The sequence below is a fragment of the Nycticebus coucang genome, chromosome 2 (genome assembly GCF_027406575.1).
Source record: "Nycticebus coucang isolate mNycCou1 chromosome 2, mNycCou1.pri, whole genome shotgun sequence".
NCBI classification, from domain to species: domain Eukaryota; kingdom Metazoa; phylum Chordata; class Mammalia; order Primates; family Lorisidae; genus Nycticebus; species Nycticebus coucang.
The window spans coordinates 7,273,657-7,298,691 of record NC_069781.1 but is presented as its reverse complement, the minus strand read 5'-3'; the positions used below and the strand labels follow the sequence as shown (position 1 = coordinate 7,298,691).

The 25,035-nt window shown below is 54.5% G+C and overlaps 1 protein-coding gene and 1 long non-coding RNA gene across 2 annotated transcripts in view; one reads left to right on the top strand and one right to left on the bottom strand.

The window, feature by feature from the left end:
* Positions 1–1,220: 1,220 nt before the first annotated feature.
* Positions 1,221–6,269, bottom strand: LOC128564550 (uncharacterized). Its single transcript, XR_008374100.1, has 3 exons — positions 5,938–6,269; positions 5,409–5,527; positions 1,221–1,754 (listed from the first exon to the last, which is right to left on the bottom strand). It is a non-coding gene; the product is annotated as an uncharacterized LOC128564550 (long non-coding RNA).
* Positions 6,270–6,676: 407 nt separating this feature from the next.
* The window catches only part of NCS1 (neuronal calcium sensor 1), a 49,518-nt gene continuing 31,159 nt past the window's right edge, over positions 6,677–25,035 (top strand). Inside the window, exon 1 of the mRNA XM_053571059.1 lies at positions 6,677–6,820. Within this exon, the coding sequence (XP_053427034.1) occupies positions 6,757–6,820 (64 nt within the window). The 5' untranslated portion in view covers positions 6,677–6,756. The remainder of the gene's footprint in view (positions 6,821–25,035) is intronic.

Here is a 25,035-nt window from a genome sequence, read left to right as displayed (position 1 = left end):
CACACACCTGCTAGATGTGATACTTGAGATGGTGCAGGAACTGCTGTCCGGGTGGGCCCCCCCCACTGCCCACCTTGTAAACACCAAAACAGTACACAGCACCTACTAAAAGCTGGCTGCTCACTCCCTCCACATGACCCTGGTGTCAGGGTGTCAGGGTTTGATGTCACCCCACACGCTTTGATGGAGTGCTGTCTGCACCACGCACATAATCCCCAGGGTGGTAGGAGCTTGCACAAACAATGCAATCCTTGCAGTTGTTTATTCCACAGGACACTGGCTCTTCGGAATGCTAACGAGAGTTTCAGACAATGTTGCACAGCCATAACTGTGACAAATAACTTACTTAAATAATATTGATTTCTTTCCTGCAGAACTCCTTAGCCTTTGCTATGCTATTGTGCACTGGGACTTACAAGAGGATGATAATAGCCAGGCACAGTGGCTCACACTTATAATCCTGGCGCTCTGCGAGCAGAGGTGGGAGGATTGATTGAGCTCAGGAGTTCAAAACCAGCCTGAGCAAGAGTGAGACCCAGTCTCTTCTAAAAATAGAAAATACTCAGGTCCCTGTAGTCTCAGCTACTCAGGAGACTGAGGTAAGAGAATCACTTAAGCCCAAGAGTTGGAGGTTGCTGTTAGCTGTGACGCCACAGCACTCTACCCAGGGAGACATAATGAGACTTTGTCTCAAACAAAAAATAAGAAAGAAAGAAAGCAATTTGGTCTTTATAAACTCTCTTCCCATTATATGAGATGGGAGATGATTTGCCAAAACCCACACAGTGTGTAAGTGGTTGGACCAGGACCAAGCCCGGCTTTAGGGTCTCTTACTCCATACTGGGGGTTTGGTGGAGACTCTCCTATTCCTCCTCCTCCGCTTTCCCCTCCACTGGGCCAAACTTCAACAAACCCCCTACCCTAACTCTGGTGGCTGACTCCACCCTGGGCGAGCTGTATTTGAGTCCCTGTGTGCACCCAGACCTGAGGGATAGAAAGACTTCCGTGGGACCCTCTTTCTTAAATCACATGAAGTGTTGTTAAACCAAAGGACCAGGTGCTGTGTGGCAGGTGTAAAACGTGGGGAAGGCTCCGTGGAGCAGGCAATGTTTAAATGCAGGCTTGAAGGAATGGCCAAGGCAGTGCTGTCCAATAGAGATAAAATGGTGACTCACATCTGTATTTTCAAATTTCCTTGTCAGTGCATTAGCAAAAAAAAAAAAAAAGAGAGAGAGAGAGAAGAAAAAGAAAGAAACTGATTAATTTTAATAATATATTTAACTCCTTATATCCTAAACATTATCAGTTCAATATATAGCCAACTTAAAAATACTGTATAGATGGGTGTGGTGGCTCACACCCGCAATCCCAACACTTTGGGAGGTGGAGGTGGGAGGGTCACTTGAGCCCAGGAGTTGAGATCTGCAGCGAGCTGTGATTGCACCACTGTACTCCAGCCTGGGCAACAGAGTGAGACACTGTCTCTAAAAAGATACATATATACACATGTACATATTTGTTTTGTTTTAATAATGTTATAATTATTTGTGACAAAGGAAAAAAGAAATCATTTCATTAAACTTCTTGTGGAAAGTCCCCAATGCAGGAGTCTGAACGCTAGTTCTGGCTGGGGCAATGGGCTTTAGTTTTCTTAGCTGTTCATGGGGTAGAGGTGCCCTGGGGTGTCCACTACCTCCCTGGGCTGTTTGTGGGTCTTGAAATGGGTCTCTCCATTCTTGTGAGGAGGCTTCTCCCTGAAAAGAAAGAGAAGCTTTGCTGGGGGGGTCCTTATGGAGGCTTGCATTGGAAACTCTCCCTTGGTAAAGGAGAAGACCACTTAGGTGGCTCTTGTGGCAGTCACTGGTCAGGCCTCAAGACAGGGGGGGTGGATGTGATAGAGATTGAGAAAAGGAACCAGCCCTGAGGAATATTCAGGGACTAGGTGTGGTCGATCAGAGCCCGAGGACAGGCCTTCCGGGGAAGCTCCAGACCTCTGGCTGGAGACTTTGGTTACATAGGAGGTGCCATCTGTCAGGGGAAGGAGGATTCTTTGGCAGGACGAAGGAGTGTGAGGGGGACTGGCGAGTTCTGGCTCTTGGGCTGTTGAGTGTGAGGTGCCTACAGGGACACCCACACTGGCACACCAGTAAGGCACTAGATGGGTACACAGACCCATCTAAGTCTTGGGGTAGGGGGCAGGGCTGGGGCTAGGCTGTTGATCTGGCTGGGGAGATAACTGGAGCTCAGGGTGCAGTGATTTAGGGGAACAGACTCTGCCCACCCTGCGTGTATAATTTTTCCTTCTTGGGTTTCTTGGAAGAACTTTTAAGCACGCTGCTGGGGCTCAGAACGCAAAAGAAGGGACTCTCTTTGCTGAAAGGTGAAGGAGCACCAAAGGCTGGGTGGGAATGCAGACGGCCAGGCCCTACCTATGCCGCATTCAGATTCAGCTTTTCTGCAGTGGGGCCTGAGAACCTGAGTCATTGACAAGCTTCTTGGGGGTCTCAGTGATTCTGGAAGGACTCTCCTTCAGGCTTTCTGCACATAAGCAGGATAACTTGACGAAATATTTTTCTCATTCAAAAGCCATGAGTCTAACTGTAGAAAACAGTCTATATATAATACAGATGAGATTCTGGAATTAGATTGCAGTAATGGTTGTATGACACAGTGAATATGCTAAAACTGCAGAGTTGCATGCTTTAAGGTGATGAATTTTATGTGAATTATATCAATAAAAATGCAGAGGAAGAATGCAGATGAGAGAGGAAAACAAAAATGACTTGTGTTCTTCCCCATCCTGATGGCTGCTACGACACCGTGCAGGTGTAACCTTCAGATGGCTTCCTACGCAGGTGTGTGTAAACAACTCGATTACTGTCTACACACTGGTTTGCAACCTGCTTTCCCTTGGATGCCTCACAGACATCTCAGATCCAACATCTGAATTGTGACCCTCCTCTTCAAACCTGGGGCCCCTCAGGTGACCCCACCTTGAGAAATGCGTCCCTCCCTCAGTGCTCCAGGTTGCCACCAGGGATCTTGACCCCAGGATCCGTTCTCTGGCCTTTCTCATTATTCTGTGCCTCAGTCTCATCCATTGCACTCCAGGCTCCTTGATGGCGTCCCTGCCTTCACCCTGCCTTCCAATTCACACAGCAGCCAGAAGGATCCTTGATACCTGTGACATCCCAACCTGAAGATGGACTGTACATTTTAGTTCACTAAAAATCCTGTGGCAGAAAGAACCAGAACCTCTGTTCTCAGAGAATGACCAGATGTCAGAGAGAATGGATCAAGCCCTCTTTGTGCCTGGTGGCTCGGGCTTATCCACTGATGTGAGTGGGGACACTTTAGGCTGAAAACCAGGTCAAGAGAGAAGGGCTGGCTGGTCTGAAGGCCCCACACCTTCCCACACCATGGGTGCCCCTAACACTCTGTCTACCTGTGGCCAACAGGCCCCTAAGCCTCTCCCCTTTCTGAGCAGGCTCTTCCCCTGACTCCTAAGATCCACTCCTGCTGGTCTCCCTCCATCCCCACCTGTGTCCCTTCTGTCTCTCTCTGATCTTACCCTCTCGGCTCTACTCTCTGGCTTGGTGCCCTCATCCTGCCTTAGGGCTTCAGATGTGGTCTTCCAGCTCATAGCTGCAGCCTGGACCTCCAGACTCTAGCAGTACCTGCGTCCTTGTCTCCACTAGGATGTCAGACTAGCACCTCATACCTCATCTGCCCAGAACCAGACTCCTACCCTTCCTGCCTCCAAATCTGTCCACTCCCCATTTTAGCCAATAGCAACCCCAAATTCCAGTTGCTCAGCTCAAAACCTAGGTCAAGTTGGTGGTAGAGCCCGGGCGTTTGCCTGTGACTCCCGTCTGTCTCACCACCACCCCCGGTCCATTAGGGAATCCTGCCATCACTACCCTCACAATGTAGCTGAATTCAGCCAGTTCTTCCCAAGTCCTCCACTGCCACATAAACCTAGCCACCACCCCACCCCACCCCTAGCCAATGCAGTGACCTCTGGCAGGTCCCTGTTCCTACCAAGTCTGCCTATAGCAGCAGCAGAGAGAGCTAGCTAAATACAACCAGATCGCTGGCTCACCACCTTGCCCTCTAGAGGTCACCTGATCTCACCCCTGCAGGGCAGCTGGGCTCCACTGCAGAGCAGCAGGGACTGGGAGGGGCTTCTCCTCTGGTCCCGACCTCAGACTTCCCATTCCTTTCCCTGCCTTATTCTACTCATGCCTTTTGATTGTATGACATGTTATTTTAATTATGCATGTTGTTTATTGTTTGTATTGTGCTCCCCTCACTAAGTTCTGAGCTCCGTGAATACAGTCCAGGATTTTGTCTGGGTCCTAGGGCCTGGTACATAGCAGGTGTTCAGTAAATACCTGCTGAACGATGGAATGAATCTGTAAAGCTCCCAGAAGCCTTCCTGACCCTCTGACCCCCAAAGCAGGTGTTCCCCTGTGTTTCCCCAGAGGACTCTCTATCCCTTGTGTAGTGTTTGTCACTATCCTGATTTCGTGATTGCTGTGGGGCAGGCTGGGGCAGGTCTGTGAGTTCCCATATTGGCCCCAGCAGGACTTCCGGTGCCCAGCACAGTGCCTGGCACATGGGCAGCAAGCAAGAAATATTCACAGGATGAGCACCTATAGGGCTTTAATTGTTAGAGCTGTCACTGTCACCCTGGTCCCCAGACTGGCTCCTTCCTCCCAGGCAGGATGCTCAGGCCAGTCTGGTCAACTCTGAGCACCTCATTGTGGGTCCTTCACTGGGGTCCATTCTAGGTTGGTTCTCAAGGTTGAGGCACTCTGCTCTCAAGTCTAAATCAGACCCCTCCAGCTGTGGGCCTGGACCAAGTCCTTGGGATCCAGGCTCTCCCCATGTCCTCTATAGAATGAGCCCCCTGAGGGCAGTGATTATGTCCCCATGTGAAGCCCTCCCAGGGGTTAGGGCTTGGCCTAAAAGGCACTCTCATTCCTGGTCAACTTTCTCTGAGATTCCTGGACCTTCCGAAGCCTGAACATTGATCCTGCCCACTGCCTCTCCCCTGATGGCCCAGAGGGAGGGCTGTCTCACTTCCCCTGCTCTCCCCACCAGGACTCCCAGCACTGAAAGGGGTCCAGCGGTGTACCCAGCAAGACCAGGAAGGTTTAGTCCAAGTTTAATGAAAAGGGACTGACCCCTGCCTGGGCAAAGATGGAGACTGTGCCAAGAGTGATGGGGGCTTGTTTTATACTGGGAGTAGGGGGAGATTCTACAGGTTGCTGGAAGCCTTTGTGGGCTACAGTCTTTCCCACAGAACTCTTGGGTGCACAGGTAAGATCTTTGTTCTGGGAGGGGAGCTGGAGAAGGGTGTGGGCACCTAACCAGCCCCGTGGCAGTCCTGCTCCAGTCCTCACCTGTTCACAGAAGTTTGCTGCATGGCTGCTGCCCCTCTGAGGCCTTCTAGGTGCTGGAGTGATCCCTGCCCTTGAGGAGACTGTGCTCCAGTGGAGAGGCAAAAGCACAAAGAATTTAGCTGGAAAAGAAGATAGGAAAGGTCCCAAAGTGTTGACATCTTAGATGGGGTGGCCAGGGAAGGCCATACTGGACTTTCTCTAGACCCCCTAAGCCACTTCCCTCTGTCATCCAGCTGGACCCCTAGTGGGTCACTGGCTAGTCACCCCCCTCCCCTTGGAGAAACACAGAAAGCAGAAGCAACACTTCGCTCCCCAGCGAAAATCCCTTCATGGGCACTGATGGGTGGAGGCCGAGCTCCTGGGAAGGAGGGAGCTTACAGGGCCGGTCTGGCTGGCCTTGGCCTTCTCTGGCTGCAGGTCATCCCAGCCACCTGGGAGAGGGCATTCAGGCCTCCTTGCCTTTCGAGGTTGTCTGGGCCTCAACACTTTCCCAACGCCCTGGCTTCCTCACCCTGGGCTTGGAGGTTACCTTTCCCTAGGCCGCGGGTAGGTGCCCCCAGCTGCAGCGTGTGACATCCTGCCTAGCAGTGCCTGCTCCTGAGGCCTGGGAAGGCGCGGGTGCTGCTGGCCGCCTTGTCCCCAGCGCCCGACAAATCCATGTCGAATGAATGAATTTCGCCGGGCAGGGACTTGGCCTAATTCACGTCCGATCTTCAGGGCTCTCCCGGCCCCGCTCGCCGCGGAGGGGGCCGGAGCGCCGGGGACCGGCCCGAGGAGGGGCTGTCGGGAGAGACCTCCTCGCCCCGGACGCAGTGCGGAGAGGGGGCGACCCTCCGGCGGGCTCGGCCCGCGGCTCAAGGGCCCGGCCGGGCGGGTGCGGGGCGGGAGGTGGCGCCGGGCGCTGAGTGGCGGCTCTGGGTCCACCCCTGGCGCGCCGGTGCGGGCGGGAGGCGGGAGGCGGGGAGCGCAGGGGCGGCGGCTAGGGGAGCGCAGCAGCGAGCATGTGCCGCGGAGCCCAGTAACCAGGGACGACCGGGCAGCAGCGCGCGGCGTCGGCGCCCAGCCCAGCGCAGCTCCGCGCCGCGGCGCCCGGACCGCCCGGGCCTGCCAAGCGGCCGCCCCGTGCCCCGGGCCCCGCGCCGCGCCCCGGGCGCCCCGGCGCCGCCAGCCGCGCCGCGCAGCTTGCAGAGCCCCGCGCCCGGGCCGCGCGGGCACGGCCAGACAAAGGCGCGGCCCCGGCCCGGCCCGCGGACCCCGGCGCCCCGCCCCGGCCCGCCCCGGCCCGGCCGCTCCCTCTGGGCGCCCCGACCGGGCCCGGCCCAGGGGGCGGGGGCCGCGGCCGCCGAGGATGGGGAAATCCAACAGCAAGTTGAAGCCCGAAGTTGTGGAGGAGCTGACCAGGAAGACCTACTGTGAGTGGGCCCAGCCCGGCCCCGCCGCCCGTGCCCCTCCCCCGCCGGCCCCCGCTCGGCCGCCCCCCTCGGCCCCGCGCTGCCCGCGCCGCCACTCTCCCTCCATCATCTCCCGCCCCGCCTCCGCCCGTACCCCTGGACATCCCCGGCCGCACCCCTGCCCCCACCTGGCCCTATTGTTCTAGCACCCTCCCTGGTCCTGGAAGGCTGCCGCCTGTCAGCGCGCGGGGCCCCCCGGGCCGGGAGGGAAGCCCCGGCCCACTCGCGGCGCCCTCTCCGCAAAGCTGTCCGGAGGGGCAGCGGCATGCGAGGGCGGGGGCGGTGGTCGGGGAGGGGGCGCCCGCTGCGCCGAGCAACTGGCACCAGCGCGGCGGGGCGGGTGATTCATGCATCACGATGCCGCCGCCGCCGCTGCTGCTGCTGCGAGGTTGGCCTGTCGCCCCCTCCCTGGCCCGGATCGTGTCGGGGGGTGGTGGCGACGGCGAAGGGTCCCGGCGGCCCTGTTGGTTGTAGCATTTATAGGCTGAGCTCCTCCGGCCCCTCTCATCTCCTTCCTTCTCTACCTGCCAAACCAGGAAATGGGTTTATGCTGCAGAGGGTCATCCGGACGGTCTGATCATTCAAGCTGTGTGGGCCAGCCCCAAAGAAGAGGGCCTTTTCTAACTCGAGCCCAGTGTGTCTCTCTCCACTTGCCCAACTTCACAACTCTGCAGTCCCCCAGCATCTCCTTTCTCCATCCCAGTTTCCATCTCAGGCTTCCCACTTCCCTGCAGCCTCTTGGGAGGTGCCTGGAGTGCCAGGGGTTAAGGGACCTGGGCCACAGCACTCTTTCTTTGGGGATAGAAGGAAGACTTCATGGTCTGGAAGGGCCTCTGCCTGGGTGTCTAACTTAGAAGGGGGCAGTGGCCCTGGGCTTGGGTTGAATTCCAAACCCACACCTGGGCAGCTGCATGGGCCCAGCCCCTCTGCAGCACCCACGGAGGCAGCAGATTGACCGCCAGTGCCAGAGGAGGCCTTGTAGGCAGCTTCTGGTGGTGCATTGCACAACCTCTGTTTCCCCCTTCCCCCCACTCCATCAGTCTTCTGGTACATTTGCTGCTCTGTCCAAACCCATGCTTCATGCCCCTCATCCTGTGTGCTTGGAACAAAGGGGGCTTTCCTTGACTGGACGCTAATCTGCTGAGAGGTGCTGACCCTTTTCTGGTGGAATTGTGCAGCAAGGAGCTCACGGCCCACTGGCTGCTCCACTGAGCAGGGGGTGAGGCCCAGCGACTGCTCTCGCCCCCTTTTTGCAGTCTGTCCGCTGTTTGGTGGGTTTGCTGGGTCCTCCAAGCTTAGTCCAGGTATGACCCCCAGCTATCAGAAGGTGGGTCCAGGTGAGACTTCCTAGGTTCCAGTGCCTGGAGAGGCTGAGACTTTGTGGACTTTGCCAGGAGCAGTGGACATAGGGAGCACCGGGGTGTCTCCCTTATTGTGGGACAGGGGACCCACTACTGAGCTGAGGAAAGCTAAGTCTTATCATGTGCCAAGCTCTTTGTGTTGTTAGCACATCAATTCCACCACAAGCACCCTGCCTACAGTGTTGTGGGTACTGTTACTGTCTCCCTTATGGGTGGGGAATCTAAGGCTCAGGGAGGTGAAGTGGCAAGCCCGAGCTCTCATGGCTAGTTACTAGACACGAACTCGGATCTGTCTTGCTCTTAAGCTATGCCCAGTGAGAGACCTCGGAGCTTGTGCCAAGAACTCTTCTGTGTCTCCCTTTCTGGTTTCTGCTAGAAGCCTACGATGGTGGATTCCAGATGCAAACTGGGGCCTGGGGTGGTCATTTTGCCCAGCCCCCTCTCTATGAGCAGATCTGTCAACTTGGAGAGAAGTTGAGTCAACAAGGCTTTGTAAGGAACTAGCCCGTCTGGTGCTGGACTGGGCTATTTTTAAAGGCCTTTGGAGACATGGAACACTTTTGGTCGGGGAGAGAGTTAGCCTGGGTATTTTTCCTCTGCAGAAGCCCTTATTAGGGTGGGCCAGTAGAGGTGGTGGTGGGTTCATTTATTTCCTATCCACCTCCCTTGCTGACATCAGCCTCAGTACAGGCCTGTGTCTATGTGGCTAACAACTTTATCTCCCCACGTATGGGCCCTTAGAAGGTCCACAGATATTTGTTGAATGAAAAGTCTCCCAAGAGGCAAAGCAGAGAAAGCCTCCAGCTGGTTGAGGCCAATAGGTGGGCCTCCTTCTGTGCTGGGGGGTTCTGTGTATGGGGCAAGAGAAGACCCTGCCTAGGAAGGACTCTCAAACCTCAAGATCTCCTGCAGAGCCACCCTCCCCGACTTCGGATTTGCTAGGTCTGGGCTGGGGCCCAGGAATTTGCATCCTTTGAATGTTTGTTGGGTAGATTTTCGTTCTGGGGAGCTTGGGTTGAAGACCACAGCTCTGGTGTCGGATGGGGGTTTTAGCGCTAGTACCAGGTCGGCCAGAGGGAGTGCAGGCGTTCATGCCTGAGTCGGTGTCAGGCTCTGTCCTTGGTGGTGACTCTCCTGCTTTGTCCCTGTTGGTCTGTGTGTGTGTGAGGAGGCTGACCATCTAAAGGCCCCAGCTCTGTGGCCCTCACTGGCTAGAACACTAACCCAGTGCTCAACCTTCCTGGTACTGTAGTTCAAGTCCCAGAGCATCAGGGGTGGCCAGAGCCTCAGTCTAGCCAGGACTTAGAGGGGAGTTGCCAGCATCGCCAGTGGCCTGGGTTCTTTGAGGTCTGGCCCACTCTTCCAGTTTGCTGGTGAGGCTGTTGGTACCCCCATGTGCCCAGGCTGTGGCACAGGCCAGTCCTCTCACCTAAGTGAGCCCCAGTTTCCTCATCTGTGAAATGGGTGTGCTCCTGGTTCCCGCCACTGAGGGGATGTGGGACATCAGCAGGATGACTCACACACAGAGTCATTGGACTTAATGTGTGGCGAGTGGTAAGTGGCTGGTAAATGTCAATGATTGTTGTTAATGTTGTTTTGGCTGGGCGCGATGGCTCACACCTGTGATCCTACCACTCTGGGAGGATGAGATGGGAGGATCAGGCCAGGGAGTTCAAGACCAGCCTCAACAAGAGCGAAATCCTCATCTCTACAAAAAATAAAATAATTAGCTGGGCGTGGTGGTGGGTACCTCTAGTCCCAGCTACTTGGGAGGCTGAAGCAGGAGAATCACATGAGCCCAGGAGTTTGAGGTTGCTGAGAGCTGTGATGATATCGCTGCTTTCTAGCCTGGGCAACTGAGGGAAGCTGCCTAAAAAAAAAAAAAAAAAATTAAAATTAATTGTGGTTTTGACCATACAGTACAGCTTCATGGCTTGGCACCTGTAGCTGAAACAGCTAAGGCACCAGCCACATACACCTGAGCTGGCGGGTTTGAATCCAGCCTGGGCCTGCCAAACAACAATGACGGCTGCAACCAAAAAATATACAGGTGTTGTGGCAGGCGCCTGTAGTCCCAGCTACTTGGGAGGCTGAGGCAAGAAAATCACCTAAGCCCAGGAGTTGGAGGTTGCTGTGAGCTATGACGCCATGGCACTCCACCCAGGGCAACAGCTTGAGGCTTTTTCTCAAAAAAAAAAAAAAAAAAAATACAGCTTCATCTTAAACTGGTCTTCAATATATTTTTTGGGAGAACTTCATCTCTCTGCTGAGGAATCTCCCTGAGACCCTGGTCTTGGTGCTTGGCACGCAGAAGGCGGAGGCAGGTGGGCTCTTTGATTTATTTGCCTAAATCTTAGGAGGGGCTTGTGAGCACGTGTAGTAGCCCAGCCCCCCTTGTTAACTGTGAGGCTGCTGCTCATCGTGGTCACTCTGTGTCAGGCACAGAGATAGAGGAGTAAGGGAGAGAAATGACATTCCTGCTCACAGGTGGAAATCAGCTAGTCAGTCTGAAAGATGGAGCGTGGGGGTGCCTGTCACTTGTCATGGCCTGAGCTGCAGCAATTTAATGGCTTCTGGGGGCCCCACCAGGCCCAAGAGGCAGAGTGTCTAGCCCTTCCCTCTCCTGTGCGTCCTCCTCAATGCCTGCAGGCACTCCCTAGGAATGCTCCATGCTCCAGGATTCAGGGTGGTCACTTCCTCCTTGTTGCTTGTAGTCAGCCCAGGCTTTGCCTTGACCTTGCCTGCCAAGCTTGAATCTTTCTGCCTTTTCCTAGACACCCAGAATGGTGCCTGGCACACGGCAGCTTGTGGGGGAGGAGCTGGTCTGGGCATCAGCAGCTAATGCCTCTGTGACTCCTGGCGTAGAATGATCCTTGGCTTGGGGTCAGGGTCACCATTGAAGTCTTGAGTCTCTCTAGTTTGGGGCCATCCTGGGATAAAGAATATTATCTGTAGGTGTGGTACCCGTAGCACAGTGGTTATGGCACCAGCCACATGCACCAAGGCTGGTGGTTCGAACCCTGCCCGGCCGGCTAAACAACAATGACAACTGCTACTATAATCTCAGCTACTTGGGAGGATGAGGCAGGTAATCGCTTAAGCCCAAGGGGGCCCTTCCTGTCCCCACTGGACCCCTGGAGGCTGAACAAAGCAGCAGCAGGATATTCCTGTACAGAGGTGGGCATCTGGGAAGGAAATGTCACTTGCATTATTGGAGAACTGGGCTGGGTCTTCACTGGGGCTTACTGTCTTTGGTCAAGGAGGCCTTGACTCTTGGAGTGGCAATTTGCTCACATGTATAACCTGCCTACACAACTCCATAAATCTAAATGGGAGGAAGCTTGTAGTCTGGAGAGTTGGCCAGAAAGGGAAAGGGGATGTATGGCAGCAAGGCTTCTTGGAGGGAAGCAGGGCTCAGGGGGCAGTGCTGGGTTCTGGCCCTTTCCTAGGGCAAAGCTCATATCTCCCAGAGCTTTACTTTTCCCTGGCAAATGGGTGTCATGGAGGTCATGGGGAGGGGAAGGGTTCAGAGCACGTGAAGGGTTTAGCGTGGTGCTGTGTTCTGAGGGCACCTGTCAAACCTCTCCTGGCAGCAGCTGGTCCCAAGGCTGCAAGTCTTCCATCTTCCATAGCAGGATGGGCGGAGAGGGCCTGTGGCCTCCCCTCTTGTTGAGTAGAGATGGAAAGATTGGCCAATGGCAGGGACTTGCCCACCTGAGGCCACAGAGCCCAGCCCCCTCCTCACAGCCTGTCTCTGCCCTTGCCGCCTCCCCAAGCTTCTTGTTAAATGTTAAATTGGACGTGGCTCCTCCTCACCTAGCCCACCCCAGAGGGTTCTTGGTCTCCCCATATCCGGCCAGGGTCCTTTCTCCTGGCCGAGGCCTTGGACTTAGATAGCTTCCTCTGCTCCCAGACTCGAGCCCCTTTGGGATAGGGTTTGGGCAGTAGGGGACATGCTAGCACGTCACCCAGGGAAGGCCATGGCTAAGGATTTTCTGAGATGAGTGGACAGCCATGGAGGGGAGATGATAGAGATATGTGAGATTTTTGTCTGGAAAGATCAGTCTTGGCTACAATGCAAAGAATGGATTTGGGGTGGGGGAATGGAGACCCAGGTGAGCATGGTGATGATGTGGGGCATCCGTGGGGATGACGTGAAAGACAGGCTCCAAATATACTTAGGAGGGACACTGCTCAATGTAGTTTTTGCTACCGTGTAAATTTGAAATTATCTACTTATTATTTCCTAACTTTTTGAAACCTGACCCTTCTGAATATTTGTCCACATCAACTGTTCTTTTTAAAAGCATGATTTTTTAATGTTGTGTCCTGTGAATGCAACATGTTTTATTTAATCCTCTGTCATTGGAAGTTAGGTTCCTCTCTACCCTCCCACCCCCAGTTTAAATAATGCTGACAATCAATGTGGTGCTAAATCTGTGAACGTATCTTTTCTTGGAGATAAATAACCAAAAATGGGGCTATGTAGTTAAAGGCTGGGGAAATTTTAAAAGGCTTTTGATTATGAGTTCCTAAATTGCTCTCCAGAAAGGATGTTCCAATTTATATTTTCAGCAAAAGTGGATGAGACAGTGCCCATTTCCCTTCATTCTTGCCAGCACTGGGTATTACTGTTTTTCTTAATCATTGCCAATTTTATGGAGAAGAAAAAAGATAGCTTACTGTTTCAATGTCCATTTCTTTTTTTTTTTTTTTTTGTAGAGACAGAGTCTCACTGTACCACCCTCGGTAGAGTGCTGTGGCATCACACGGCTCACAGCAACCTCTAACTCTTGGGCTTACACGATTCTCTTGCCTCAGCCTCCCGAGTAGCTGGGACTACAGGCGCCCGCCACAACGCCCGGCTATTTTTTTGTTGCAGTTTGGCCGGGGCTGGGTTTGAACCCGCCACCCTCGGCATATGGGGCCGGCGCCCTACTCACTGAGCCACAGGCGCCGCCCTCAATGTCCATTTCTTTGATTACTATTAAATAGAATTCTAGAATCCCTGAGCTGGAGGAAATTCTTGGGGTCATTAGTCCAATGCCTTCATTTTACAAATGGACAAATTGAATGTCAGAGAGGTAAAGTGTTACCCCCAAGGTCACACAGCAAATAATGATTTGTTCCTGGCCATTGGGGTAGAGAGAAGGATGTCTTACTTTCTTCACTGAAGTCTTCTGAGATGGTTCATCTTGCCCTAAATACCTCCAGCACTCTGGAAAGGGAAGAAAAAAAAAACTCAGTATAAATTAAAAAGCACATCCTTGTTACTGTCATTACAAGATGGAACAGTTTTCACATTCCTTGCGTGATCTATTTACCAGGGCAGAGAATGTCACAGATTAACTTGCAGCGTTTCTAGGTAACTTGAAATTGGGGTCATATCCTGGCTGAGGGCAGGACAGCAGAGTGTTGAGGGCTTGAAGGCCAGTTCTGCCACTTCCTGGCTCTGTAATCTGGGCAAGCTTGGTGCCTTCCTGAGTTCTGGGTCCCTTGTGTGTGAGACCAAGAGGTCTGATGTGCCAAGTGCTCAGTAAACCCTCTCCTAGGAAGGAGGCCTCTTGGCCAGCTGTGTCAGGGGACAGGAGTTCCTGGCCATGAGCTGTTACAGGCCCTCAATTCAGATGGAAGTAAGTGGCAGATGTGGACGGCCTCTGTGGTAGTCCGGCTGGGTCCGTGGCCAGATCGTTCTGTATCAGGCTCTGGCTTGGCGAGTTGGGGCGGGAGGGCTGGCTGTAGCAAGCTGGGCTTGGAGGGTGGAAAGCAGCCTGCTCCAGTCCCAGACCCTTGTGGTCTGGACAATGGCTTTGTAGTCACTGGTTCCCTCTAGTCCCTTCTGGGACTCAGTTTCTCTTTCTGTGCAAGGTTCAGATTGCCAGGTGGTAAGAAGGCATGGGCCCTGCTGGTTCCGGATGTTCTGCCTTCCTGTGGGGAAGCCATGCCTGGGTCCCTGGGATGAAGTATGCCTGGGCTCTGGTGTCTGGTGACCTGGTCCCTAGATTGCCCCAGCTGCAGGCATGGTTTGTAGCTTCTTAATGCCTTAGTTTTCTCATCTGCGACTTGGGGATAATAATACGTCTACAACACAGGGGTGTGTGGGTTAGAGATGGTAGGATGGAACTTGGTGGCCCATCTCAGGTGTTATCAGGGAATGACGCCTTCAGGGGATAGAGAATCTGTTAGCAGCAGTGAATGATGACCAAGGGCTGTGACTGTGATGAGAGTCTGGTGTTAAGCACATGCTCTGTGCCCCAGGCCTGTGCTCAATATTCATGTGTTTGTCACCGACTCCCCCCTGCCTGGTCCCTGTTTTATAGATGAGGAAACAGAGGCTCAGAGGGGACGAGAGCTGGCCCATGGCCACATAACTGGCAGGTGGTGCATGGGGTTTGGCTTCCTGTCCTGTCTGATCCTGGGGCCCATACCCTTAACCCCTGGGCTTTGATGGGGTCCCCTGCCATAGATGTTACCAGGAAGCTGCCATGGAGGTGTGTGGGTTGAGTGTGAGCAGGTGTGGGTGCCTGGGGTGGGTGTCGTAGGCAGGGTGGGTGCCACAGGGCACGTGGGTAAGTCCTGCTTCACATGAGCTAATGCTGAGTGAGAGTGATGGGGTCATGGGTATGTCAGGTGAGCTGGCAGGTCTGTGTGCATGAGCGTTGGTGTGTGAGGGTCGCTCTGTGCAGGTTGTAATTGGAGGTGCACCTGGGAGTGGGGCACCCAGGGGTGAGGGCACCTGGGAGTGGGCACATACAGGCCAGGGACCACGCTAGAGTCTGGTAGCACAGCTGCTGGCTCTGGGACCAAGCGACAAGTTGCTACGTCTTAGTCCCCTTCTGCTCTGCCCATGGTGGTCCTTGCAGGCATCTAGGGAGTGTCATCAGATGGATGACAACTACCATTTACCATGTGGCTTCTTGTCCCAGGTATGCTGAGTGCAGGAGTTACGCCTTCACTCTCTCCCCAAAGCCCTGGGGTAAAGATGTTTATGCCCATTTTACAGATGGAGAAAAGGAGGCCCAGGCAGGCTAAGGGATGTGCCCAAGGTCCCCTAGCCAGGCAGTGGGCAATCTGGGGCTCAGGCTCAGATCTCTGTGTTGCCAATGCCACACCCTTCCCACTGAATGCCTCCTGCTGTCCCTGTGAGCCTTGGAACCCTCGAGCTGCCTGCCAAGGACAGGGAGCCTCTTGTCACCGGGGGCATCTAAGCCACTGGTGGAGCACCAGACGCTGGCCACGTGTTCCAGATTCCAGGGTATGAGGCAGGATGGTGGAGAGGATCCTTCCAGCTGTGAACACAGGGCCCTGCTGGTTCCGGATGTTCCGCCTCCTGCGGGTGGATTTGGGGCAGCGCCTGCCTTGGCTTCCTCCGGGAAGGAGGCAGAGCTGAAGCCTTGTGGGAGGTGGCGGGAATTTCGGGAGATTGTCCAGGGAATGATGATAGATGCGTGCCGTGGGTGGTTTCCCCCACTTGACCACCCCAGTGGAGGCTTGGGAGCTGACTGTGTGCCCAGCACTGTGCTGATCTCATGGAATCCTCCTGACTGCGAGCTCAGGAGCAGGGTACCCCCCGCCCCAGCTTCTGGGGATCCTGCAGCTGGGGCAGGTATGCAGGATGCAGCTGAGATGAGGAATAGAGATGCCAGAGCCCAGGCCACCCTGCCCTGCTCTAGGCACAGCCCAGGTGCCTTTGAAAATGTCTGTTGAACAAGGAAGAGACTGACTCCTCATGGGTGCAGCGTGACTCAGGGCCACAGTGACAGAGGGGAGGGCTATGACCATGAGCTCCTTGAGAGCTGGGCCACTTGTGTGGCTGCTGGTGTCTGTGCAGTGGAGCTGCCTGCAGGGCAGGGCTGTGAATGTGGCCTGTGTGTGACGTTCCAAGCTTTCCAAAGTGCTTTTCCCTGCGTTGCTGTGGTTCACCCCCTCTCTTTGATTGGGGCAGAGCCACTGTGCTCTGGCCTGCAGTCCCTGGGGTGGGGCACTTCCAGGGAGTCCAGAATCAGGTCCCAGTTCCAGCCTGACTTGCTGTGGCCTCTGGCTGCCCCTCTTGGGGCCTCAGTCTCCCCATCTGTCCTGCTCCCTGTGAGATGGGGTGTCACATCTGGTACTTGGCACAATCTCTAGGTGCCCTGCCTGGAGGAATGGGCGGACCAGGGTGGGGCGCCTAGGAGGGGTGCAGGGCAGCTGCTGGCTCTGACACTTCTGGGCCTCTGAAGTGGCCCCAGGAAGCTGGTGGGGCGTCCAGGCCAGTGTGCTCTGGATTCCCTGGTAGGGAAGAGGGGGAGGGCAAGAGGAATGTGGCTTTGAGGAATGTTTAACCCAAGGCAGAAATAGCACTCTCCTTTTTATTTCGGGCTTGGGTTTTCAGCAGGGAAGTGGGCTCAGAAAGCCATTCTGTCTCTGTACCCTGGGGGCCATGGCCACCCAGCTCCCCCACAGCTCTGGCCTCTGGGGACAGAAAGTGGCCTCTTTTTTGCTTTTATTTTTTATTTTTTTGCAGTTTTTGGCTGGGGCTGGGTTTGAACCCACCACCTCCAGCATATGGGGCCGGCACCCTACCCCTTTGAGCCACAAGTGCTGCCCTATTATTATTATTATTATTATTATTTTTAATGGAGAAACTGCTGTGAAAAACAGATAGAGCCTTGAACATGGAATCGAGCAGAGCAGGGTTCAAATCCCTCATCTTCACTCCCCAGCCCTGTCACTGCTTCCTTCTGGGAGTGTCTGCTTCCCCTCCATGGAACTGGGGGAGGGATGATGCTAAGCTGAGATGGCTTTTCTGAGGGTCTGGTATTAGGCCTGGGTTCAAATCCTAGCCTCTTATCCTCGTTAGCTCTGGGAACTTGGCAGAACCATTTCCCATGAGGCACCTTACTCTACCCATGAAATGGGCAGGTGAAGATAATCCTGCCTCCCAGCGTTGTGGGGGGAATTAACATGGAAATATCGAGCTCATCCTGGGCCTTTGAATCCCTCCTTCTGTGTCCAATACCTTCACATGTGGGATGGGCGGATGGAGCCCCGGCAGGCCTGTCCTAGTTGGTGGTGACCCATGACCTGTGCTCAGGGCGGCTCAGCCACAGCTCTTCCTCTGACCCTTCCCTTGCCTCCTGACCCCACCCCGGCTGGCCCACCCTCGCTCATGCTCAGCATGTCCAGAGCCCACAGCCACTTGCCAGGGTGGCATCCCTGGGCCCAGCCAGTGTCCTTCTAATTGGGGGGGGACGCCGTGTTTAACTCTCCCCTCCATTCAGCTGTGAGCGTGCGGACAGACTGTCTCGAGGTCGGTTCACCACTGTATCCCAGCTCCCAGGTCAGCCTGGCACACCTCACTGGGATGAATGAAAAAAAAAAAAAACAACAAATACATAAATGAACAAGCTAATGAATGAAGTTTCTTCTCATCCATCTTGAGCTTAGCCTTTTGTTTCTCCTGGGCTGGGTGTGGGGCTTCCCCCATGTCCGAGTGAGGGGAAGCTGGGTCCCAGCAGGCCAGGCCTGGCAAGGACCCCAGACCTCTCCCCCGACTTTCTGAGGCTTGGAGACAAAGAGGGGTCCAAGATTCCAGCCAGCCAGCAAGGCCCCTCCCTCCAGGCTCTCCTGCTCCTGCCTTTTTGTAGGAACCAAAAAAATTCCCGTTCAAAGGCAGGAGATGGGGCTATTTTTGGCACTGTGGGGGAAAAAGCGAACGCTTTCCTTCTGTTCAAAAATATATGGTGTGTGTGCTGGGCAAATGAGGAGCTCAGGAGAGCTCAGAACTGTGCTCTCTGGGCTCCTGCCCCTCGGTCTGTGATCCTGAGTGCCACACCAGGCCATTATTGTCTCCAGACTGCCTGTGACAAGGCCCTGGCTGGGCCTGAGCAGAACATGATCTCAATTAAAACTAACAGCAGCCATCAAAATAAATGAGAAGAGGCTGTTTAGGTGCCCCAGCTGTGACTCTCAGTTCCTTGGCTCCAGCCCCGTGGAGCTGGGACAGCTGTGAGAAGTGACCTTAGCTGCACCCCCGAGAGGGAGGCCCAGCCAGCCGTGGGAGAAGGACTGGAGGCCCTGGGTCCTGTGTGAGGCGAGTCTGGCCGAGGGGGTCCCCATGCAGCCTTCCCGCCTCTCACACTCTGACTCAGAAAGCCTTTATGGAACAGCTGCCTTACACCAGGCTTTGCGGGTGCTGGGGACACAGGGCAGGTTGGATAGATGGATTTCTGGCCCTGATGGCATTCATAGTTTGGTGGGGAAGCAGATGCCAGGACAGGATAAACATCAAAACAGGGCATTGCATGATGCTATGGAAATCTTTCCAGTCTGGGGTGCAGCTGGGAGGGCTCCCTGGAGGAGGTGATGTTTCAGTTGAGACTCGAGGGTAGGGTTGCCAGAGATGCTAAAAATTATTTGTTGTTTTGTTTGAAATTTGAATTTAACTGGGTGTCTATATACATACTTTTTTAGAGAGTCTCATTATGTCGCCCTCAGTAGAGTGCTGTCGTGTCACAGCTTACAGCAACCCCAAAGTCTTGGGCTTAAGTGATTCTCTAGCCTCAGCCTCCTCAGTAGGAGGACTAGGCCGGGACTAGTCAGTAGCTGGGACTACAGGCGCTTGCCACAACACCCAGCTATTTTTTATTGTTGTTGTAGTTGTCATTGTTGTTTGGCAGGCCCGGGCTGAGTTTGAACACGCCAGCTCTGGTGTATGTGGCTGGTGCCCTAGCCACTGAGCTACAGGCGCCAAGCCAGGGTGTCTATATTTTTGTTTGCTGAATTCGGCAGCCCTACCTGAGTTGAGAAGGTGCAAAGAGGTTTTGGGGAGAAGGTGTTTGTGGGGGACAGTGAGAGTGTTTCAAGCTAGAGCAATGGCACACCCCAGGTCTGGAGGTATCATGGTGTGGCACCTCTGAGGACCTAGAGCTTGTGTAACGGCTGGAGCAGATGGGGGTGAGGCAGGGGCTGCTTGTGGAAGGACCCAGGCTGTGCCCACCCATAGCTTGGGGAATGAGGGGAATTGACAGCTGAGCAGCCTGGAAATGAGCTGATGTGGCCAAAGCAGAAGGGAGGCTCAGATCTTGCCTCCCTGTGCTTCCTCATCTGCAAAGCCAGGTGCTGGGAGCCCCTGCCTTGGGGGTTGTAGGAGAATGGGAGGTGCAGCAGTTGGTCAGCCCCTCAGGGCTGCTGGCTGACTGCCAGGGCAGGGGCTCCACAGGAGCTTCTTGGAACACAGGTGAGCCACGTGAGGCCATGGGCACACTCAGGGGAATGGGGCCTTGGCTGATGGAGGCGCTAGCAGGCGTCGTGGTCATGGTCATGGGCTGGCCTCCAGTGAAGCTGTGGCCAGTCTGGTGGGTCCATGCCTGTGTCCCTTTGTCCCATTACTGTCTAGTCCTCTGCTCTCTGAGCACCATGACAAGGCTGTGATGAGTCACGCATGCCTCCTCCAGGACGGCAGGTCAAGGCTGAGCCTCCACCCTCAGCATCTAAAGGGCTCGCGCTACTGCCTGGGTCCTGGCCTGCTCCACTCTCCCAGCTGCATGTCCTGGAAAATTCATGCCCCAGAACCTTCCAGGATCCCTGCGGGAGCTGTTCCACCCCAGTGCAGCTCAGGGACAGGCAGATTTGCAGCGTCCTGGGCAGGGGGGGTGGGTAGAGAAGGTGCTGGCAGTGGGGGTAGCAGCTGCTCCCCACTCCAGGTGCCTTCCCCACTTAGTCTTTGTGTCCCTGTCAGTTTTGTTATGGTCTCTCCTGTGTGTGGAGCTTCGTATCCTTCCCTGAGGTCTCTCTTCACCCCTGGCCTCTGCCCCATCTTCAGAGTCTCTCCTTACTTCCATTTGGTGATGGATAGTGGGGGGTCTCTGCTGTATTGGTTGTGACATCGGGGACTGACAAATTTGACTTCTGCCTGAGCTATGGTGGAGATCAGCTCAATGTTTCCCACCCGCTCCCAGAGCTAGGGACAGGGCCCTGGAGGGCTAGGACTGAAGCAGAAATGTGGCTTCCAGGTGGGGCAGGCAGATGCCCCCTGCTCTAGGATGAAGTTGATGGGAGGTGGTGGCCTGCCCAGGGCTTCCTGCAGACCCTCCTGGGTGTCCACAGTATTGGCCTGGGTCACATTGCCTTGTCTTTAGGTACTGTGACACCTTTATTAATAATAGTAGCAATTATTAACATTTTGGGCCCTGTGTTCTCCCTGCCTGGACCATTCCACGCTTCCTCTGGACAAGGCTTTGTTCAGACAAGATGCGGCTTCTGTGGTCCCTTGAACTCACCGTGCTCTGTGTTATCTCTGAGCTGTGGGTGTGTGGCCCCTCCCGGGATCCCCCTCCCCTTTCTCTTTACCTGGCTGAGACCTGCTTGTCCTGTCTGCTCCAGCCTGCACCCTTTTCTCCTGGGAGCAGGCTCTGATCCCCCAGATAGGTTGGGGTCCTGTCTCGCATTTTCATCGACTCTGGACCTTCCTTTCTTAGCTTGACAGATAATCAGATAGCTGTATGGTTGTGTGGTTAGCTGAGGGCCTTGGGGGACAAGGACCTGTGTCTGGCTCCCGCTGTATGTATTCCCGGAGCCCATTGGACATGCTTAGGAATTCACTGTGGGGCAAAGGAAAGGGTGAAAAGTCTTATTTGTTCCTGACCCTATAAGGAAGGTACTGTCACCACCACACCCCCATTTTACAGATAAGGAAACTGAGGCTCAGAGAGGTGAATTTAATTGCCCAAGGCTGCACAGGAGTTAAAGAATGGCTCGATTTAGAGAAAGGCCTTTCCCCTTGAGCAGGTGTGTTGCCTTGGTGCCTCCTACAACGTCTGACCCTGGCAGTATGCTAGTTGAATGGGACTGAACCTGGCTCGGCTCGGAAATGTGTGAGAAGTTCTCACCAGCAGTCTTGAGAAAACTGCACATGTGAACATTTCCCCAAGGTCTCAAAGGCCCTGGGGAGGCAGGAGATGTGGCTCAGTCTCTCAGAACACTCTTTTGGAAGAGTCTCTGAGTCCGACAGTAGAGAAGGCCTGAACCAGGGGCAGCACCTGTGGCTCAAAGGAGTAGGGCGCCGTCCCCATATACCAGAGGTGGCAGGTTCAAACCCGGCCCTGGCCAAAAACTGAAAAGAAAAAAAAAAACTTAAAAAGGAGAAGGCCTGAACCTGAGTACAGCTCCTGGAGTGTGTGCATGCCTATGTGTGTGTGTGAGTGTGCTTGTGTGTGTGTGTGTGAGAGAGAGAAAGGACTTGTCTCCTTTCTAACTGACCCACCTAAAGCAAGGTCCCCTGCTTTCTACAAGCACACAGGCACACTGAGCATCTACTCTGTGCTACATGCTGCTATTTGGTTGAAACTCAGGCAGATGCGCAGATCCTGCCCCATGGAACTCCCAGCCATTGGGGAAGAACAAAATTGGAAAATGCAGGCGATCACAGAGGCCAGAATAAAACCATTCCTTGTGCCCGGCATGGTGGCTCACACCTGTAATCCTAGCACTCTGGGAGGCTGAGGTGGGTGAATTGCCTGAGCTCACAGGTTCGAGACCAGCCTGAGCAAAAGCAAGACCTCGTCTCTAAAAAACAAATAGCCAGGCGTTGTGGCTGGCACCTGTAGTCCCAGCTACTTGGGAAGCTGAGGCAAGAGAATCGCTTAAGCTCAAGAGTTTGAGGTTGCTGTGAGCTGTGACGCTACAGCACTCTACTGAGGGCAACATAGTAAGACTCTGTCTCAGAAAAACAAAAACAAACAAAAAAACCATTCCTTGTGTTGCTTCTCTGAGGTCCCTGTTAACATTTTTACCAGTTGGTTCTATGCAGCTATGGTGGGTTTACTATCGTCAGTTTTCTGATTAGGAAACTGAGCCTCAGAGAGGTTAATGGACTTGTCCAACATCACACAGCTGGAACATGGTAGACCTGGGATTTGAACCGATGTCAGGATAACTTGATCTGGGTCACTTAGCCAGTCAAAGCAAGTTGTTAATAGGTCAGCAGATGTTGGGGAACATTGCGTCCCAGCACCAGGGTACTTTGCTGGGGAGTGGGAAGTTTGAGAGGTCAAAAATTTTGTGGCTCTTTGAGGAGCTGGGCAGGATGGAAAGGGGTCCATGCCCAGCATGCATTTGTGTGATATTTTTCAGCAGCCTCTTGAGGCCTCCAGACCCTGGTGCTGCCCCAACTCTACCACAGGCTAGTGTTAGTCCTTGGACAGGTGGTTTTGCCTCTGGAAGCTTCACTTTCCTAATCTGAATAATGGAAATAAATCAAGTCTTTTAATGAGATTAGTACAGGCAAACTGCTCAGCCCAGGATGGCAACTCATAAATGGCAGCTTTTAATTTTTGTTCTGGAAGTACATCCCCACAATTTTACTTGAGAAATTTGTGGAGAAAGTTATTTAACTTACATAAAAATTAAAATCAATGTATTTTATAGACTTATTTTTATAGCAAAATAAACACCCATAAATGATGAGGTAAAGTGCAAATTTGTGGAAATATTTGAGCTACAACACAAGATTGGAACCCAATGTTGCTCTCAGTGGCTGCCTGGGACGCTTGCCCCCATCCCAGGAGCACCAGGGGCTCTGTGGAGGGCATCCTTGAGGAACCCCTGGACTCCCTTGACCACATGGCCTTATTTCAGGGAGGAAGCACATTTTCCTACTTGTGAGCTAGTTGGAGGGAACATTCGTACCCCCAACTTATCAGATGAGAAAATTGAGGCTTGGAGTGGAGATAAATCTTGAAGCTTTAAGCTTTTTTTTTTTTTGCAGTTTTTGGCTAGGGCTGGGTTTGAACACGCCACCTCTGGCATATGGGGCCAGTGCCTTACTCCTTTGAGCCACAGCTGCCACCCAAAGCTTCAAGCTTTATGTTGACAAAGTGAGAAGTGTCAGGGCATCCGGAGAGACTTAGGGGCCTGGCTCTCCCAAGGAGGCACCAAGGAGGGGCACTGCTGCCCGCTTGCAGGTGGCAGTCCAATGGCCCGAGTACCTACACAGAGGTGCAGGTACTCTGGGTACTCTAGGGGTACTCTAATGGGTGGCAGAAACTGGGTGTTCCCTGCTTAACTGTGCACCCCCAAATCTCCACCACCTTGGTGCCAGGCACATGGCAGGCGCTCAGGAAGCACGTCTTATGGGGTGTGGAGGCCTCTGCGGGTGAACCCCCCTCCTGGAGCGAGATCATCTTCAGCCCAGCCTTCTTGGTTCTGGGCTCTGGGTTGGAAGGACACCTCCTTTCTCCACCACTGACTCTGTGACCTGGGTCGAGCCTCTTTGCCCTTTGCTTCTCTGTGAAGCCTCAGTTTTTTCATCAGCAAAGTGGGCTAGCAGGAACCCTGACTTCTCCACACAGGGCCTGGTGTAGCATGAGGGTGTAGCATGAGGGTTCAGCCATCAGAGCAGCCTGCGGCTCAGGAGGACCCTGAGGGACTGAGGGAGACGGGGGTTTGATTCTGGGTTTGTGTGGCTTTAAATGGCCTCTCTCTGCTGTGCTCCTGTGAGGGTCAGGCCGTTCTTCCTGATGGTAGTGGCAGGAGACTGCCGCCTACATACCTGTCCCCCAGCCCGGCCCTGTGGTATCTTGTTCTAACTCCACCACTCTTCTTCATAGCTACAAGTCATCTCCGCCTGGCCCAGCACATGGGGCTGCGTGCGACAGCGGTCAGTGGCAAAGGAGGAGCCCAGGGCTCAGAGCACAGACCCTTGGTGGGAAAGAGCCAGATTTGGGGGCCAAGGGTAGGTCTGCCAGGCCTCAGCTCAGACTGGCAAAGAGCAACCCTAGGAGTCACTGCAGAGGTCGCCCAGCCCTGTCCCCAGTCTGCCCTGCAGGGTCAGGGACCCCCCCCCTCGCTCCCTATTCCTGAGGTCAGGCCTCTGGCTGGTAGATCCCTCCCCATACCTGAGACTGGCTCTCTGGCAGGTGAAATTCCTCTAGCACACTCAGCCTTCCTCCTCCAAGCCTGCCACCCGTGTCTCTGCCCTCTCATGTGGGGTGAGGCTGCGTGGTGGGTCAGGAGAGGAGAAAGGGCCCAGGAGATCAGTGCCTGCTCAGCTGGGTGGCTGTGGGCATGGGGCTCCCCCAGTGAGCCCGGGTGCCTCGTCCTGAGACAAGTACAGTAGCAGCCATGACCGCTGGGCTGTGCGGGGCTCTTGTGGAATCCTGAGGGTGCAGTCCTTGTCATTCCTAGCTGCGGGTGGCAGTCCAATGGCCCTAGTACCTACACAGAGGTGCAGCATGAGAGTGGAGCCTGCAGGGCCGGCCCGTCTTCCTGTGTCCAGCACTAGGCCAGTGGAAATAGTGACCACTAAGGAGGCTGGGCCACTGCCGCCCACGGTGGGTGGAACAACAGTGACAATCATTCTAACTACCTGTGCCAGGAGGCTTCGGCGTGTGCGGTCATGTCAGCTCTGGGCTGGGAGACAGATCTACTGAGTGCTGCCTTGTGGAGACAAGGCTGCTACCCTTCCCAAGGTCACCTGGTGGGTTAATGGGCCTGGAACCCGGCCAGGTTGCCTGGCCCAGAGCCTATGTCCATGCTGCCCCCCTTGGGCTGTTGGGCTCTGTCTGTGGGGGATGCTGTGCTCGGGGCCCTCATTTATTTGCTGTCTGAAGGTCACTTTGAAGAGCTTGGGAGCTGGGGAGATCTGGAGGTTCCTTTGTGGGATAGAGGGGGCAGGTGTGTGGCTGAGGAACAGTCAGGAGCAGAGAGGGTGGTCAGCCAGGGGTACCCTGCTTCTCTAGGGACCACCAGTGCATTTCCACGGGGCCTTCTGGAAACGGCCTGACACTTGCCATCAGCTCCCAGTTTGAGGGCCTGGGAGTCTGTTCTGCAGCTGGT